Source organism: Heliangelus exortis, chromosome 9 (assembly GCF_036169615.1).
Source record: "Heliangelus exortis chromosome 9, bHelExo1.hap1, whole genome shotgun sequence".
Classification (NCBI taxonomy): domain Eukaryota; kingdom Metazoa; phylum Chordata; class Aves; order Apodiformes; family Trochilidae; genus Heliangelus; species Heliangelus exortis.
The window spans coordinates 799,569-816,021 of NC_092430.1; the positions used below are offsets into that span (position 1 = coordinate 799,569).

Below are 16,453 nucleotides of genomic sequence, written 5' to 3' on the forward strand. Positions count from 1 at the left end.
TCTAGGGAGTCAGTGGAAATGGTGGTTGGAGCCTTCTGCATCCCTTACCCTTTGATTTCTTGAGTGTAAATCTTGCAGTGGATTTGCTGAGTTGCAAAAAGGAAATGGGAGAGCAGATCTTCCTCACTTACACCCCCCCCCCCCCCTCCCCCATCTGAAGATGAACAGAGAAAATCTCTGGGGCTGTGTTCTTTTATTAAACGTGTGTCAGACACGCAGCGCCAGGGGACTTGTGTGCAGAGAATGGCTGCATGGGCCTGGGGCTTGACCATCATCACCTGGAAGGGAAAAAGGAAAAAAAATGGGTGATGATGGGGGACTTGTTCCCAAGTCTGTTTCTTTCTATATTCTCTTGCACCAAGAGACACCCAGACAGCCTGAGCCATCCCCTCCCTTCACTGTCCCTGTGACCATCAAGCCCACTGCATCTCCCCGAGGCTGTCCTGCCATGGCTGATAGGACACCCTGTGGATCCTTGCAGCCTGATGTCCCCTGAGGGTCACAGTGCCAAGAGCTGAAAAGATGCAATCAGTGGGTTCCCCCAGGGGGTTTTAATTCCCCCCTCTCACCTTGGGGTGACTGACAGCTGCATTTCCTTGTGCTCAGTGTGAAAACCTCTGCCAGGTCCTTGTGCTGTTGGTGTCTGAGCTCCCAGCTGTGAACTTGCCCCCCATTTCAGCAGAAATTCCAGCAAAGCAGATCAGGCTCTTCTTGCCCCCCATTTCCTTAACCACTTGGGGATCAGTTGGCAGCAATCACTCAGTTGCTGAAGCTTTGCTGCTCTTCCTGGAGAGCCTGCCAGAGCCTGTCATCTGCTCCAGGTTCTACAGAAGATGTCTGGAGAGTGCCTGCAGCTACAGACTGAGCAGCCAGGTAAAACTCCTCTGATTTTAGAGGGAAAGGAGACAAACTGCTTTATGTGAGACCAGCAAAGGGGTTTTGCTCTCAGAAATTGAATTATCTGGTAATAAATAAAGGATCTTGACTGCTTTGGGCTACTCAGAGCAGTTGTTTGCAAACTGGGTGATGCTGGAAGCAGATGAAGCTGCTGAGGCATTGCCACATCTTCAAGAGAAATATTGTGGGTTTGTTGTTTTTTTTCCCCCACCTCCTCAGATCATCTCTAAACTGCCCAGGTGCCACAAAAATGTGTTTGAGTATCTGATGGCATTTCTACAGGAACTGCTGAGAAAATCAGGGAAAAACCACTTGGATGCGCATATCCTTGGTAAGGCCACAACTCCAACTGCCCTGCTCAGAGGGGATTTGCAGCATTTCTCACAAAACCCCTTTCTCCAAAGTCCCCTGGGCAGGCTGAGCGAGCCCTCAAGTGTCACCTTGCCTGGGGTTGGGGGATTTTACCTGTGACCCCTGCAGCTGCTGGCTCGTTCTCACTCTCTCTGGCTTTTTCTCTGAAATGCAGGCAGCATTTTTGGGGAGCTGTTGCTTCACTCTCCTCCTGGACGTCCTGCACCTGACACAGCTGAAAAGAAGAAAGCTCAGCAGTTCATCTGTCAGTTTCTCCCGAGAGAAAATGATCTGCTCTGGATTTCAGATGCAGCTGATCTGATTTTTAGCTATCAAATCGCTGTAAAAAAAATATTTTTTTTTATACACTGGCTTTTTCGAAACTGGCTTTTTTCTCTCCTCCTCCCCCAGGAGTGAGGACAGACCCATCCCCATATCCCTCCCCCATGGCCTCTCCTCCTCCTCCAGGAATGAGGACAGACCCATCCCCATATCCCTCCCCCATGGCGTCTCCTCCTTCTCTACTGAGCAGAGACCCCCGAGCCAGCCCTGGCTGGCCAGGCTGGGAGAAGGAGAGGAGGGAAGCCATCCCCCCACAGCACAGGCCCAGCTGCTGGAGACAGGTGAGTGAGGGGCCTCTGGCTGCTTTGCTGTGCTCCTGATCTGTACCAGTCCCCTCTTTGGGTCCCCCAGCCCAGGATTGGCTTTGTCCTCGGGAGCTGGCACACCGCTGGGTGCCAGGCAGGGCCATTCAGTCTCTCCTGACAGCACCTTCAGCTCACCCTCCTCCCTTGCTTTGTTAGATTCCCAGTCTGCTTCCAGCAGACATCAGGATCTTCTACCAGCTGAGGAGGAGGATTGTCGATGATTGGGCATTGCCTATGCAAGGCCTGCAAGGCCTGTAAGGCCTTACTGGTAGCAATGCTAAGGCTAACTAGAATCGCAAGGCATTACTGTTAGGCTAAGTACAATCAAAACTATATATAGTCATTGAACAACCTTGATAGGAAGCCAATAACCTTGGTGAAAAGCCATATATAGTCTTGTATCGAGTCTACACCGTCCTTGATTACTCTCCTGGGAGCTAATTACAAGCAAGCAAACAGGACATTGTGGTCATTAAAATGAGGATATAATCCACGTGTGGGAATCCCTCGGGATTACCGAAGGAGGATTCACTTGTTTAATGCCAACCAACCTTCATCTAGGTGTGGTAATGGAATCAGCTGAGCTATTTTGCTTCTTGCTGGAATTACCATGGTCTTTATCCACGCTTTCCACGAGATTGCCATTTAAAAATATAAAAATCAGCACTTGTAATAAATAAAAAACTCTTATTCTGCCCATTAAGTAACAACAATTCATTCACCACCTGGTAGAATTTTAAAAATATTTGGGAAAATTAATCCTGGGGTGATGATATTTGTGAGCATGAACCAAACCATGGCAAACAGCCCACCCAAGACAAGATCCCCCCCAAACCACAAGACCCCCACGTCTGCCTCGCCAAGCACAAGCCCCAGGGAACACACGTGACAGGCACTAAAACACCCACAGAACTCACCAAGGACTTGGAGGTCACTGTCCAGGACAACTGCAAAGGGAAAGCAAAGTTCAGTGACAAAGCTGGGAAGCAGGTTTGCAGACTGTGATGGTGCTCGTGAGCTCCTCAAACCCCAAACCCTCCTCGTAGGAAGGGAACCAGGCAGAACAAACCTGCCAGTGCACAGGGTGCTCCGGCTTGCAGAGCTACTGACCCCGTGGGGCCCTCCCACCCGTGACACGTGATGCACGAGTGCCACCGGGGATTACCAACTGCATAAAAAATGTGGACGAAGAGTTTCCAAATTTCAACAAGCAGAAGAACAAACTATGGACTCCAGACTCCTTCATCTCCCTCTTTAGAGACGCCCAGTAAGCCCCCAGAGCACACCAGTACCTTCTTCCACTACAAACTCTTCTGTGATGGGGATAACCTGCTCCAGCCAGACATCCTCAGCTGCTATGGCCATCCTCTGGTGAGTGTACACATGGAGCCTGCGAGCACAGAGCAGGCAAAAGCAATTCTGGCACCTCTGCAGGCACAGACAGACCCCGACCCCTCCAGCTGCCTCCTGCAGCCCCCAAAGTCACTTATGGGCTGTGTACCCCCATTTCAATGAGAACTGATTTGGTTCTGGGAAAATTCACCAGCCCTGAACCTCTAGGGCCTGAGCTTTTCTCTGACATTCATACCACGCAGCCAGAGGACTTGCCAGGCACTTCACTTCCAAACCTCCAAGGCTCCTGCCCCAGCAGAAAGTGTTTGGGGTAAGAAGTTTCCAAGCCCGGTAAGAGACCCTCAGAGCTCTCAGCTCTTCTCCAGATGCTACAGGAACAGCCTTGCTTGCAAAAGCCCTTTAAGATCTTCCGGTCCAACACCGAACCCAGCCAGGGCTACCACTGAACCACATCCCTCCGCACACCCACACCGCATTTCAGCGTCCCCGGGATGGTGACCCCACCGCTCCCTCCTCCACCCCCCCGGTACCCCCGGGTCCCCGGCACCTACGCGCGTTGCCCGCCGCTCTCCACCAGCCCCAGCAGACGGCTCTCCCGGCTCTCCCCGTCGACCAGAACCCCCTGCACCGCCTGGGCCGAGGGTCAAGGAAGGACGGGACCAGACAGGACCGGACGGGATCAGACAGGAAGAGACGGAACCGTACGGGACCCCCGGGGCCGCCCCCCGTAGGCACCATCGCGACCGAGCCAAAGGATACGATCCGGCAGATCTTCCCCTCCTCCAGGCTCTCCTGGATGGCCACCAACTGATCCATCCTCGGTACCGGTACCGGTTCCGGTGGCCGCCCCGCTCCGGTCGCTCAGCGGAGCTCTCACGAAGCATCGTTGCGGAGCCGCCGCTCCCCCCGCTAACAGCACCGCCCGCCAACGGCTTGGGCCTGGATGTGGCAGCAGCAATAGATGTCAGCCTTGCATCAACTCAAGTGCAGCAAATCCCAACAGGAATGTTGGGACCTGTGGATCATGAAAATGGTGCAGTTGGAGCTTTACTGATTTACTGATTTACAGAGTCTGAAATAAGCTCAGGAAAAAGTAATGTCAAAAAAGCCATTTTTTTTACAAGAACCATGTGGCAAGCCTTGAAAAAGACATGAATGAAATTCTCTCAAACGAGGAACCAAAGCTGCTGAAAAGCCTGAATCATCCTTTTCTCATGAATTTCTTACTCACAGGGACATCAGATAAAATAACAAACAAGAGTGATTTTGACAGCTTTATAGTAAGTTCTTCTCAGGAGTGCTCCTTACCTGAAGTTCTGGATTTCTGTGTAAGAATCCTCCATCTCTTTCAGACAAGCTGTTATTAAAGTACCTCTGACTCCAAAGTCCGGTTCTGGCAAGAGTGAAGCCTTTCTTGAATCCATCACATCAGAGGATTGCACCATCTCAGCTGTCACTTCAGGTTTGACTTTGCTTTGCCTGCAAATAAAAGCCAAACAGTGAAACCCAGGATATCCACACCCCCCAGGCAGCTCATTTCTGCCCCCAGGGATCTGTTTCACATTTCTCTGTTTCACTCAAAATAATCAATGTTTGGGTGAGCAGACAAGACTGAAAGGAGCATTTCTCAGGATGGTTCAGATCTCTTGACAAAACCAGTTTAACTCAATGAGGTGTTTTGCAGTAACTGGGTTCTACAGAAGTATCAGAGAAAATAGGAAAGTGAGGGAGCAGTTTGGGCCCCCTTGGGGGGGGGTGGATGGGCAGAATTTCACCTCCTGGGGGGAGGCAGTTTTGACCCAGGGTGGGGGTGGGGGTGTTACTTTCAACACTTGCTCACTGCGTCTTACCCGCCCCTGCCCAGGCCGGGGGGCAGCAATGGGTCTCCTGTCCCTCTCCAGCCTCCTGGGAACCTTTGACACCTTAGGGGGGTCTTGGAGGGGTTCCTGGGTGCAGTCTGAGGGGTTCAGAGGGCATTTTGGGGGTCCTGGAGGGGGCGTATGGGGAAGGGCAGAGGAGGCCCAACCTGAACCTCTCTGATGTTCTCCAAGCCCTTGCTCTTTCCACCATGGTCTGCCACTCTCTGCCAACTAGAAAGTGCAACTCACTGTTAGAGCTTGGACTTGGTCATCTTGGAGGTCTTCTCCAACCAAAAAGATTCCATGATTCCAGCTTCTAGTCCTCACACAACCCAAAAAGATACACCACGTGGAAACAAACAGAAAAATAAAAAGGGGCAACTTCTACTGGGGGCAGTCTCTTAGAATCTGAGGTGTAAATGACAAAAGGGACCTGTTCCATCTTCAGTTCATACTGCACAAGAGTTTAGGGAGTAGTAAGAACACTATGGGATTAGGTCTCAGTCCTTTTCCTAGCCCCCAGAAATGGAGTTTCCCCATCAAGGAGTTGCCCCATGTTATGTGGCACAACATGCCTCAGTGCCAGGAATATTTTCCTAACAGTGCCAAGGATCTGCCTGTCCCTGGTGGCTGCAGTGTTCTCTTACCTGGAAACAACCAGAGCTCTCTGGGAGAAGCAGGGAAAGCAACAGAACTGAGCTGCAGCAAGAGAAACCCTGTGAGGCACAAAGCTCTCTGCTGCAGCTCTCTGACATTGAAAATGACATTAAAAGTTCATGGCCTGTGTTTTGTCTAGAAGAACCTCTATTGCCTGGGATCCTTTCTTCAAGTTGGTGAGGGCATACAGAAATGAAAATTGCAAAATTATTACAGCTGCTTCTTTACTTCTGATTTTCCACCCACTTGTGTTTGGAAGAGTGCACATTGAGAATGTTTTTATAATAGAGGCTATTTTTCTGTCTTTCAAAGGTGTCTGGTAAACTTGATGGCCAACGCCAATAACTGTTTCTTTCACACATCTGGGAACTGCAGTTCTTTCCTCTTTCCTACTGCATTCCCTCTTCTGCTCCTCCTGCTTCTCTTCTTCTTTGGATGATTCCTTCGCAAAGAGATCAAAGGAAACAGCTGGAAAGAGCAGCATTTCTCACTAAAACAGAGGCCAAAATTACAGCTCAGGTGGAGGAACAAAGCAAGGCAAGACACTGCTCTCCCAGAGACTCTGTTTTCCTGCCATGGCCTGCAGCCAGGTCTCCACCAAAGTTGTGTTTGCCAGAGCTGCTTTGAGCAGTTGCAAAATTGTCTGCTCTTAAGTAGCTCTGTATCATGCTTTGCTTTCTGCTTCTTCAAAGCTGAAAATATTTCTTTTGTTCTTTGGATCCAATCAGTGCAATACCCAGACTTACACAAGGATGCACTCGGCTACAGACAGCACAAATGCTCCATTTCAGACCCCAGCTGCTCTGATCTGAGGTACAGAGGCTCTATATAGCTGGTCTGAGGAGGTAGAGAAGGTATCAGCAAGTAAAAGATGCTCAAAATTTTGCCAAGGGAAAAAACCCCAAACCAACAACAACAACCAAAAAGAAACTAACAAAAATAATTCCTTGATTTTGTACAGCCCTGGGGAAAGCCAATGGATTTTTCCTGGGAAAAAGTTCTGGTAAACATCAGTGGAAGAAAAGCAAGATGAATAGATGTAAACTGGACCTAAAGGAGAGGAAGAGCAATAACCTAAGAACTGTTCCTGTTTAGACTCATTAGATCTGCCACTCTTTAGTCATCACAGCCAGCATCATATTTGTATGTTGGCTGGAAAGAAATCTCTCCCTCTGTAAAGCCTTCAAAGACTGCATTTGCATTCCTTTGCCTCATTCAGTACCTGGTCATACTGCCAGAGCTCTGGAAAAGCTTTCTCTTCCACCAGCTGCTTCACTTTTGCCACATCGAGATCCTCCAGACGATAGTTGAGGTCACCCAGCCATAAAATCACACTGCAGGAGAACACAGAGCACAAGTGTGCACGGTCTGGCCACAGGCAGGACCCAGCAGCTCCTCCCAACACTGTCAGCTGGGTGCTGTGTCTGCTTGGCCATCAGAGACAACAAGCAGCAGTGAAAACCTGAAAGTGAAGCTTTATTTTCTATTTTTTGCTGCTTTTAATTCCCGTTCTGCATCCTTGTCACTGCCTCTTGATAACTGGTGCTTCTGATATCCCAGAGATTAAATCCCCCTGGGGAAATCAGTGCACATTGCTGCCACATCCTCACTTGAAAATAAAACAAAGCTGGGAGAGCACAGGGTGGCAAGTGACTTGTCAGACCTGGACAGTGACCACCCTCAGCCCCAGGGTTCCAGTAAAGCATTTCTGAGCCCTTCCCACATCCCAGCCAGGAGAACCTGGCACTCTCCTGTGTTCCTCAAGTTCTCCCTGCCCCACGGAGTGATGGGCACAGCCAGAGGGGGAGCATACTCACGTTTGGCAATGGTGAGAGAGGCCAAGTTGGGATCTGACTGGCGGAACTGCATCCGAGAGCAGATGTCCTGGAAGTCCTGGTTCCTCCTCTTGTATTCCTCTATGTGAGCTGCTAGGTGAGAATTCACAATGCACAGAGTAGTAGTGTTATGGAATTTAAACCTTATGGCAACACCACCTTTGTTACCCTGAAAGATAAAAGACAAGGAATTGGTCAGGAGCTTTTACACACAACAGAGGAGCCTCAGCCCAGGGTTGCCACCATTCCTACCATCTTCCCCATGATCCCAGTGCCCACAGTCTCAGCTTCCACCTCGGAGATGTTAATCACCGGATCCTCTCTCACGTACAACAGGAGCATGATTCCCACCAGCCTCACGTGTTTCTGTAGGCAGCAGGTGCCAGGACTTGCCGGGTGTGGGCCCGGACGGTGCTCGCCCCACCTGTGCCCAGTTGGGCCAGATGTTGCGTGAGACGAATCTCGCCGTGGGCGCGAGCTCGGTTCGCAAACAGAGTCAGTCGAGCTAGTGTTGGTTCGGGTTACTATCAGTGAACTAACTTCGATCCGCCTGGCTCTGGAGCCTGCTCAGGAACCACACCCTGCCGATCCTGGGCATGCGCACCTGGGCCAGCCCCAACTGGGGAAAACAGACCCTATTCCAGGAAATACTACAAGGGGAGAGGTTTGAAGAGAGAAGTCCCATCGCCCCCTGTCCAGAACATGAGCCACAAAAATACAGATTAAAAAAAAAAAAAGAATTCCAGGCTCATCAGAAGGATCAGCTGGGCACTCACAGCACAGCACCCAGAGGAGCCAGGGACCAAACACCACAGGGAAGAAAGCTGAAGCCCAAAACAAAACCTACAGCCCAGGCACAGCCCGCGGGAGGAATTTCCCTTCACTAACAGTGACAAGAGAGGAGCAAGACCAAAACAGCAGCAGTGTTCCAACCAAGATACCTTCAAACTCATCCCACCATGGATTGTGTAGATGAAGAGACTAAGATGATTCCTATTCTCCTCCCCCAAGACAGCAGCAATTTCCTTGCTCTGGTCTCCTGTCCTGTCCCTGCACAGCAACTCCCCCTCAATCACTTCAGAGCAAAAACCCACGAACCCCTGGAGGAGACAGCGGTGGAGAAGAAGAGAAAGCAGAGGGAAAGAGGCCCAGGTGGGAAGTGATTCCACGTTTACCTTTTCAGATTTGGCATCTGGGTGAAGACTCTCAGTGACAGCTTTCAACCATTCCTCTTCCCGTGGTGTTCCACAGAAAAAGAAAGCTTCTTTACTCAGAACAGCCTCCTGGAAACTGTGTCAGAGGAAGGAACCCAGAGATGCATGCACTTGTTGATAACTCCATCCCTTTCCTCTGGGAAAGAACTACACCAACTTGTACTCAATTTATAATTTATTTCAATTTATAGCTGAAAACTCAACATTCAGTTCTGCTGATTGGAGGCTCTGTAAAGCTAAGGAGCTGGACACCCCCTGCTGCAGTCACAGGAAAGCCCCAGGCCAGGAGGGGACACTCACCCCACGCAGTAGATGTCTGGTGGCTCAGCATCACACCTCAGCCAAGGCTCAAGGCTCTCTTTGGGGGCCTGACCATTCACATTGTATGTCCCAGCAAAAAATCTGCAAAGAAATGAGCTAAATCCCAGAGCTGCAGAGGGCAGAGCTGATGGCAAAGAGCCCTCGTGGTGCTGGTGCTGGTGCTGCCGGGCCCAGCCGAGCCCCCGCAGAACTCAGCAGTCACTCACGACTTCCCACCAGTGCTTACCGTGGTCTTTATCCATGCTTTCCATGAGAATGCCATTTAAAAATATAAAAATCAGCACTTCTAATAAATAAAAAACTCTTATTCTGCCCATTAAGTAACAACAATTCATTCACCACCCGGTAGAGTTTTAAAAATATTTGGGAAAATTAATCCTGGGGTGATGATATTTGTGAGCATGAACCAAACCATGGCAAACAGCCCACCCAAGACAAGATCCCCCCCAAACCACCAGACCCCCACGTCTGCCTCGCCAAGCACAAGCCCCAGGGAACACACGTGACAAGCACTAAAACACCCACAGAACTCACCAAGGACTTGGAGGTCACTGTCCAGGACAACTGCAAAGGGAAAGCAAAGTTCAGTGACAAAGCTGGGAAGCAGGTTTGCAGACTGTGATGGTGCTCGTGAGCTCCTCAAAACCCAAACCCTCCTCATAGGAAGGGAACCAGGCAGAACAAACCTGCCAGTGCACAGGGTGCTCCGGCTTGCAGAGCTACTGACCCCGTGGGGCCCTCCCACCCGTGACACGTGATGCACGAGTGCCACCGGGGATTACCAACTGCATAAAAAATGTGGACGAAGAGTTTCCAAATTTCAACAAGCAGAAGAACAAACTATGGACTCCAGACTCCTTCATCTCCCTCTTTAGAGACGCCCAGTAAGCCCCCAGAGCACACCAGTACCTTCTTCCACTACAAACTCTTCTGTGATGGGGATAACCTGCTCCAGCCAGACATCCTCAGCTGCTATGGCCATCCTCTGGTGAGTGTACACATGGAGCCTGCGAGCACAGAGTAGGCAAAAGCAATTCTGGCACCTCTGCAGGCACAGACAGACCCCGACCCCTCCAGCTGCCTCCTGCAGCCCCCAAAGTCACTTATGGGCTGTGTACCCCCATTTCAATGAGAACTGATTTGGTTCTGGGAAAATTCACCAGCCCTGAACCTCTAGGGCCTGAGCTTTTCTCTGACATTCATACCACGCATGTCACTCCCCTCTCCTGGGGCCTTTTCTGTCTCTCTCAGGCCCCTGGCCCGCTCTCTCTCCATCCCCCCTCTCTCCTCCTTCCCGCCCTTCTCCTCTCTCTCCCTCCCTCCCTGCCTCCCTCCTCCTCCCTCTTTGCCCCCTTCCCCTCCACCTCTTTCCCGCTCCTCACCACTCTTTGTCCTGCCTTCCCTCCCTGCCCAGATCCCCTTCCTCCTGCTCCCCCTCCCAGCTGGGCCGGGGCCGGGGCAGCCCCGGGGTCGGGCAGGCCCAGGCAGCAGGAGAGGAGGAGCGCCCCGGGGCATGCTGGGAGCTGTAGTCCCGGGGCATGCTGGGAGCTGTAGTCCCGGGGCAAGCAGGGGGCTGCCCGGCGGACATCTTGGTTCCCGGCCCATGCTGGCAGGTGCTCTTTCCCCACTCTCCCCATCCCGCAGCCGGGGAAAAATTCCAGGAGGGCGGCGGGGATGAGCCAGCAGCTCCTGAAAGCCCTCCAAGTGAAGGAGGAAGCATGCAGAGGCGGGGGGGAAGCAACGGCACGTACCCTGGGAGGAGTAGAGGTGGTCGGAGCAGCTGGGGAGCAGGGCAGGAGAGCCACATCCATCCCAGGTAGGATTGAATCTTGCTGGGGTTGGAAAGAGCAATAAGAAAAGCTTTGAGAGGCACATAGGTGGGAATGAAAGGAGAAGCCGGGAAAATGTAGGCCCTCTCCTGAAGGAAATGTCAGACCTAGCTCCAGAGGATATTGAGAATGCTGAGGTTTTCCAGGACTTCCTTGCCTCAGTCTCCTCTGGGAAGTGCTCATTGCCTCATTGCAGAGGCCACAGCAGGGGAAAGCAGGGCCTGGGACAGCCAAGGAGCCCCCACTGGGGGAGAAGAAGAGGTTTGGCTCATCTAAAGAACCTGCAGGTGCACAAGTTTATGGGACCTCACGGGGTCCACGCACGGGTGCTGAGGAGCTGGCAGACGCAGCTGCTGAGCTTCTGCCCATCCTACTGGAGAGGTGATGGTGATCTGGTGAGGTTCCCACTGAGTGGAAAAAAGGTACCTGCCAGGGTTGGAGTGGAGGAAGTAAAGTTTGAGTTGGAGAACTAAAGAAGGATTGCAGTGCAAATGCTGGAGCTTTTCTCTAGAATCAGGGGGGCCCTGTGCTGGCTCTGGTTCATGTGCTGATGAAGTCTGATGAAGCCTTCAGCCTCACAGAAACTTGGGCAAATAGGAGAAAATCTCCCACCGTGGTAAAGGCTTTCAGGTGACAAAAGTGGCACTGCTGTTCCTGTGTCCCTCAATTCAGCAGACACAGCTTTTCCAGTCTGGGATTCCTCCTTTAAATCAACCAAGTTGCCCAGGAAGGTCAATGCTTTCAGGATGCTGCTTGTAAAACTTGAAGGCAGACACCAACCTGAAGAGCATTCAGGAATTGCTAGTTCTTCCTAGAGCATTTGAAACAAAGTTGTTCAACAAGATCCCAGGTCAGCAAAGTCTTGCACCCCGTGCTTCCTTCCCCGTTTTATCTTCTCCATCTCTTCCTGAATGTCACCATCAAATAGGATCTTGCAGAGAAAGCTAAATTTGGGGGTTCCGGGCGGTGTTCAGTCCAAATTTTGGGATTTTGGTTGGGTGAACTCTGAAATTAGAGATATTTCGGTCTGTCGAGTCAAAATTTGGGGACTTTGGGGCACATCAAGTCAAAATTTGGGGATTTTTGGGGCCGGTGGGGGGGCCGGTGAGGGCAGGACAGCAAAGGCTCTGCGGGCCCTGCTCAGCCACCCCTCTCTCTGCTGACAGCCACCTCCTTCCTCCCAGCCAGGACCAAAGCACCACGTTACCCCCATGCCCCAACCCCAGGCTGCCAACCCAGCTCCACCTGACTCCGCCTCACTCCCCATCTGTGGATGTGCCCACAGCTCCACCAAGGCCCTGAGTGCCAGCAGACGGACACTGTGACTGCCACACTTCAGACATGTGTCACTCGGCAGCCGAGGTTACTCGAAGTCTTTGCAATGTCCTGGCAGCCCAGCAGCTGAAAGAATGACAGCCGTGAGAGATGAGCGAAGCTGCAGGAGCCCGGCACTGTCCAGCTCCTGGTTCCCCATGCCAGCTCAGGGCCTGGGGGCTGACACAGCCCGTCCGGGGGGAAGCCCTGCCTGTGGACACCCAGGGGTGCTGAGCACTGCCCCAGCAGGAAGGGCTGGAGGGCAGAGGGACTGACAGCAGAGCCCTCTGTCCCTGCTCCGGGGACTGGAGGCTCCCAGCCAGTGGCTTCCGGGGGCAGAGGGACATCTTCAGAAGCATCTGGAAGATGCAGGACAACTTTGCAGAAGTCAGGCAGCAGGGCCCGCTGCTCCTAAGAGAGATCATGGCTGGTCCCATGTTGAATGTGGAGGCCAGCCCCATCGCTGTGCTGCTGGCAGAGAAGCTCCCCACCCTCTTTGATGACGTAAGGCTGCTGTGGGAGCTGAGCCTGCAGAGGGGCATGCGGCAAGGGGCAAGGACAGCTGCCCTCCAGCCCAGCCCCGCGGGCAGCACTTGGGCAGGGCTGCTGCCCTCTTTACTCCCCTGGGCTCTGCTGGGAGGCCTTCTGGGCTCTGCAGCCCAGCACAGCCTCTCCTTGGCAGGATGAGGCCTCCGCTGCCCCCAGCCCTACCACCCCGCAGCTGCTGGGGCCCCCCAGGCACAAACAGGAGCCCTGCAGCATTCTGGGCAGCACTCTGCTTCCCCACTGCCTGCACCCCCTGCCCTGCACTGCAGCTGGAAACCTAGGGCAAGAGCCAGAGTCAGGTGCCAGAGTTGGGTGCTGGCCCAGAGGGGCTTGTGGGGTCACCCTGAAGCAGTGCACTGAGAGCTGCCCCTGTGTCTTCTCTGCAGGCACCCCAGTTCGTGTGCAGGCTCAGCCAGTGGCCCCACTGTCAGGGGAGCCTGAAAGCGTTCTTCCCCGGCCTCCTTATGGCCCTCATCAGTCACCTTGCAGAGGCTGTAAAGACATCAGGCTGCAAGGATACAGAGGCTGTCGTGGATTCCTTTGTCCAAACAGTCCCGGATTTGCTCAAATTCAGACTTGAGGCCTGGCTGCTGGAACAGGTACTCCTGCAAAGCACACACTTAACTCATTCTCCAGGAAACGAAAAGTTAGTTGGATAAATTACTGAGCAATGTCACTGTCAGCTGTCTGGAAACTCCCAGCAAGAGGCACCGTCAGGGAACAGAACACCCTGGGGCTCATTCACCACCCGGTAGAGTTTTAAAAATATTTGGGAAAATTAATCCTGGGGTGATGATATTTGTGAGCATGAACCAAAACCATGGCAAACAGCCCACCCAAGACAAGATCCCCCCCAAACCACGAGACCCCCACGTCTGCCTCGCCAAGCACAAGCCCCAGGGAACACACGTGACAAGCACTAAAACACCCACAGAACTCACCAAGGACTTGGAGGTCACTGTCCAGGACAACTGCAAAGGGAAAGCAAAGTTCAGTGACAAAGCTGGGAAGCAGGTTTGCAGACTGTGATGGTGCTTGTGAGCTCCTCAAACCCCAAGCCCTCCTCGTAGGAAGGGAACAAGGCAGAACAAACCTGCCAGTGCACAGGGTGCTCCGGGTTGCAGAGCTACTGACCCCGTGGGGCCCTCCCACCCGTGACACGTGATGCACGAGTGCCACCGGGGATTACCAACTGCATAAAAAATGTGGACGAAGAGTTTCCAAATTTCAACAAGCAGAAGAACAAACTATGGACTCCAGACTCCTTCATCTCCCTCTTTAGAGACGCCCAGTAAGCCCCCAGAGCACACCAGTACCTTCTTCCACTACAAACTCTTCTGTGATGGGGATAACCTGCTCCAGCCAGACATCCTCAGCTGCTATGGCCATCCTCTGGTGAGTGTACACATGGAGCCTGCGAGCACAGAGCAGGCAAAAGCAATTCTGCAGGCACAGACAGACCCCGACCCCTCCAGCTGCCTCCTGCAGCCCCCAAAGTCACTTATGGGCTGTGTACCCCCATTTCAATGAGAACTGATTTGGTTCTGGGAAAATTCACCAGCCCTGAACCTCTAGGGCCTGAGCTTTTCTCTGACATTCATACCACGCAGCCAGAGGACTTGCCAGGCACTTCACTTCCAAACCTCCAAGGCTCCTGCCCCAGCAGAAAGTGTTTGGGGTAAGAAGTTTCCAAGCCCGGTAAGAGACCCTCAGAGCTCTCAGCTCTTCTCCAGATGCTACAGGAACAGCCTTGCTTGCAAAAGCCCTTTAAGATCTTCCGGTCCAACACCGAACCCAGCCAGGGCTACCACTGAACCACATCCCTCCGCACACCCACACCGCATTTCAGCGTCCCCGGGATGGTGACCCCACCGCTCCCTCTCCACCCCCCCGGTACCCCCGGGTCCCCGGCACCTACGCGCGTTGCCCGCCGCTCTCCACCAGCCCCAGCAGACGGCTCTCCCGGCTCTCCCCGTCGACCAGAACCCCCTGCACCGCCTGGGCCGAGGGTCAAGGAAGGACGGGACCAGACAGGACCGGACGGGATCAGACAGGAAGAGACGGAACCGTACGGGACCCCCGGGGCCGCCCCCCGTAGGCACCATCGAGACCGAGCCAAAGGATACGATCCGGCAGATCTTCCCCTCCTCCAGGCTCTCCTGGATGGCCACCAACTGATCCATCCTCGGTACCGGTACCGGTTCCGGTGGCCGCCCCACTCCGGTCGCTCAGCGGAGCTCTCACGAAGCATCGTTGCGGAGCCGCCGCTCCCCCCGCTAACGGCACCGCCCGCCAATGGCACAGACACGGCCCGGTCCAGCCTGGGCTCCTTTACTCCGGCCCAGCCCCGGTTCCTCCGGCCTTTGCCCCCAGCGGCACCAGACACGGAATGACGCGGCGGGGCCGGCAGAGCGGTCCCTGGGAATAGGGGCTGTTAAAAACATTTGACTCGTCTTAGCGATAACAAAACTTTTATTGTAAATGAGAGAGATATATATGCAAAGCAGCGCGCTGGGCGACCGAGGCAGGACACCTCCGCCAACGGTTCGCGCCTTGGATAGGGTAAACCAGTCCTTTTATACTTTCGGTAACCCCCCTCCCTCTTAGTCCTTTATTAGTTTCTCATTGGAGGCTCTTTCGCGGGCTCTCTGTATTGGTCCCTGGTCCGCAGGTTCTGTCCCGTTGCTAAGGGAAGAGCTTCTTTGTTCTGTCTTGCGGACTTGCCTCGTGGTCTTCGACATGCCCCAACATGTTTTCCCACAAACAACCCGAACAAAAACCCCGATCCTATGATTACAAACCACACCCAATTAAACATTCTAGGGAAGGATTCATTCAACAAAACAATAAAAATTTCAACTGGTATTTATTACAGGGGCGGTGGTGGCGGGGGCTGGCGGGACAACGGGACCGGGAGCAGCTCCCATCCCATGCACGGAGGGGTAAAGGGGGGGGCACGATCTCCGCCCTGGTCCCAGAGGAAAGGGGAGAGGGGCAGGAGGGTTGATTTCTTGGTGAAAGCAGGAGATGTCCCGTTTTAACAAAAAATGGGTGGGATTTTTGAGACAGAAACCCCCTGGGTTTCATCCCATTTCCAGGCGCTGGGGAGAGGCTGCCACTGGGGCCTGAAACAAAAAACTCAGCCCAAACCCTGGGCTGTGGCTTTGAGGCACCAGAGCAGGATGAGGCAGCCTGGAAGGAGCCAGACAGCAATTCCTCCAGGCTGCAGCAATTCCTCCAGGCTCCAGAAATTCCTCCTCCGGGCTCCAGAAATTCCTCCTCCAGGCTCCAGAAATTCCTCCAGGCTGTAGCAATTCCTCCTCCAGGCTGCAGCAATTCCTCCGGCAGGCTCCAGAAATTCCTTCTGACTCCAGAAATTCCTCCTCCAGGCTGTGCTCATCCCATCTGATGTAAACACTTTGAAAATACAAAATATGTCTCTTGAATCAGTATTTTTTCTGCTCTTTTTAAAATATACCAAACATCCTCAATTAACAGATTTTTCCCCCAAACTTAACTAGCTTCTGTTTTATATCATGCTTGACAAGCTCCTAAAGATAAGACTGCTTATCCAGTCGCCTGCTGGTACATGGTCCAGACAAAGGTAATAAATTGAGCAGGGTACCAAGG

At 52.9% G+C, this 16,453-nt stretch overlaps 3 protein-coding genes across 3 annotated transcripts in view; 1 reads left to right on the forward strand and 2 right to left on the reverse strand.

Annotated features, from left to right (window-relative positions):
• Window positions 1-16,453, forward strand: part of LOC139800063 (type II inositol 1,4,5-trisphosphate 5-phosphatase-like) — a 107,782-nt gene that overhangs the window by 61,015 nt on the left and 30,314 nt on the right. The window contains 2 exon segments of the mRNA XM_071752754.1: window positions 746-873; window positions 1,117-1,228. Of these exon segments, the coding sequence (XP_071608855.1) occupies window positions 746-873; window positions 1,117-1,228 (240 nt within the window).
• Window positions 3,004-4,152, reverse strand: LOC139799525 (type II inositol 1,4,5-trisphosphate 5-phosphatase-like). The gene is made up of 3 exons (XM_071751538.1): window positions 4,008-4,152; window positions 3,800-3,879; window positions 3,004-3,285 (listed from the first exon to the last, which is right to left on the reverse strand). The coding sequence occupies exons 1-3, from the start codon at window positions 4,062-4,064 to the stop codon at window positions 3,150-3,152; spliced, it is 273 nt and encodes a 90-aa protein (XP_071607639.1). The 5' UTR covers window positions 4,065-4,152; the 3' UTR covers window positions 3,004-3,149.
• On the reverse strand, window positions 13,924-15,054 carry LOC139799469 (type II inositol 1,4,5-trisphosphate 5-phosphatase-like). The gene is made up of 3 exons (XM_071751517.1): window positions 14,950-15,054; window positions 14,742-14,821; window positions 13,924-14,237 (listed from the first exon to the last, which is right to left on the reverse strand). Exons 1-3 carry the CDS (start codon window positions 15,004-15,006, stop codon window positions 14,102-14,104), a joined length of 273 nt encoding a protein of 90 aa, XP_071607618.1. The 5' UTR covers window positions 15,007-15,054; the 3' UTR covers window positions 13,924-14,101.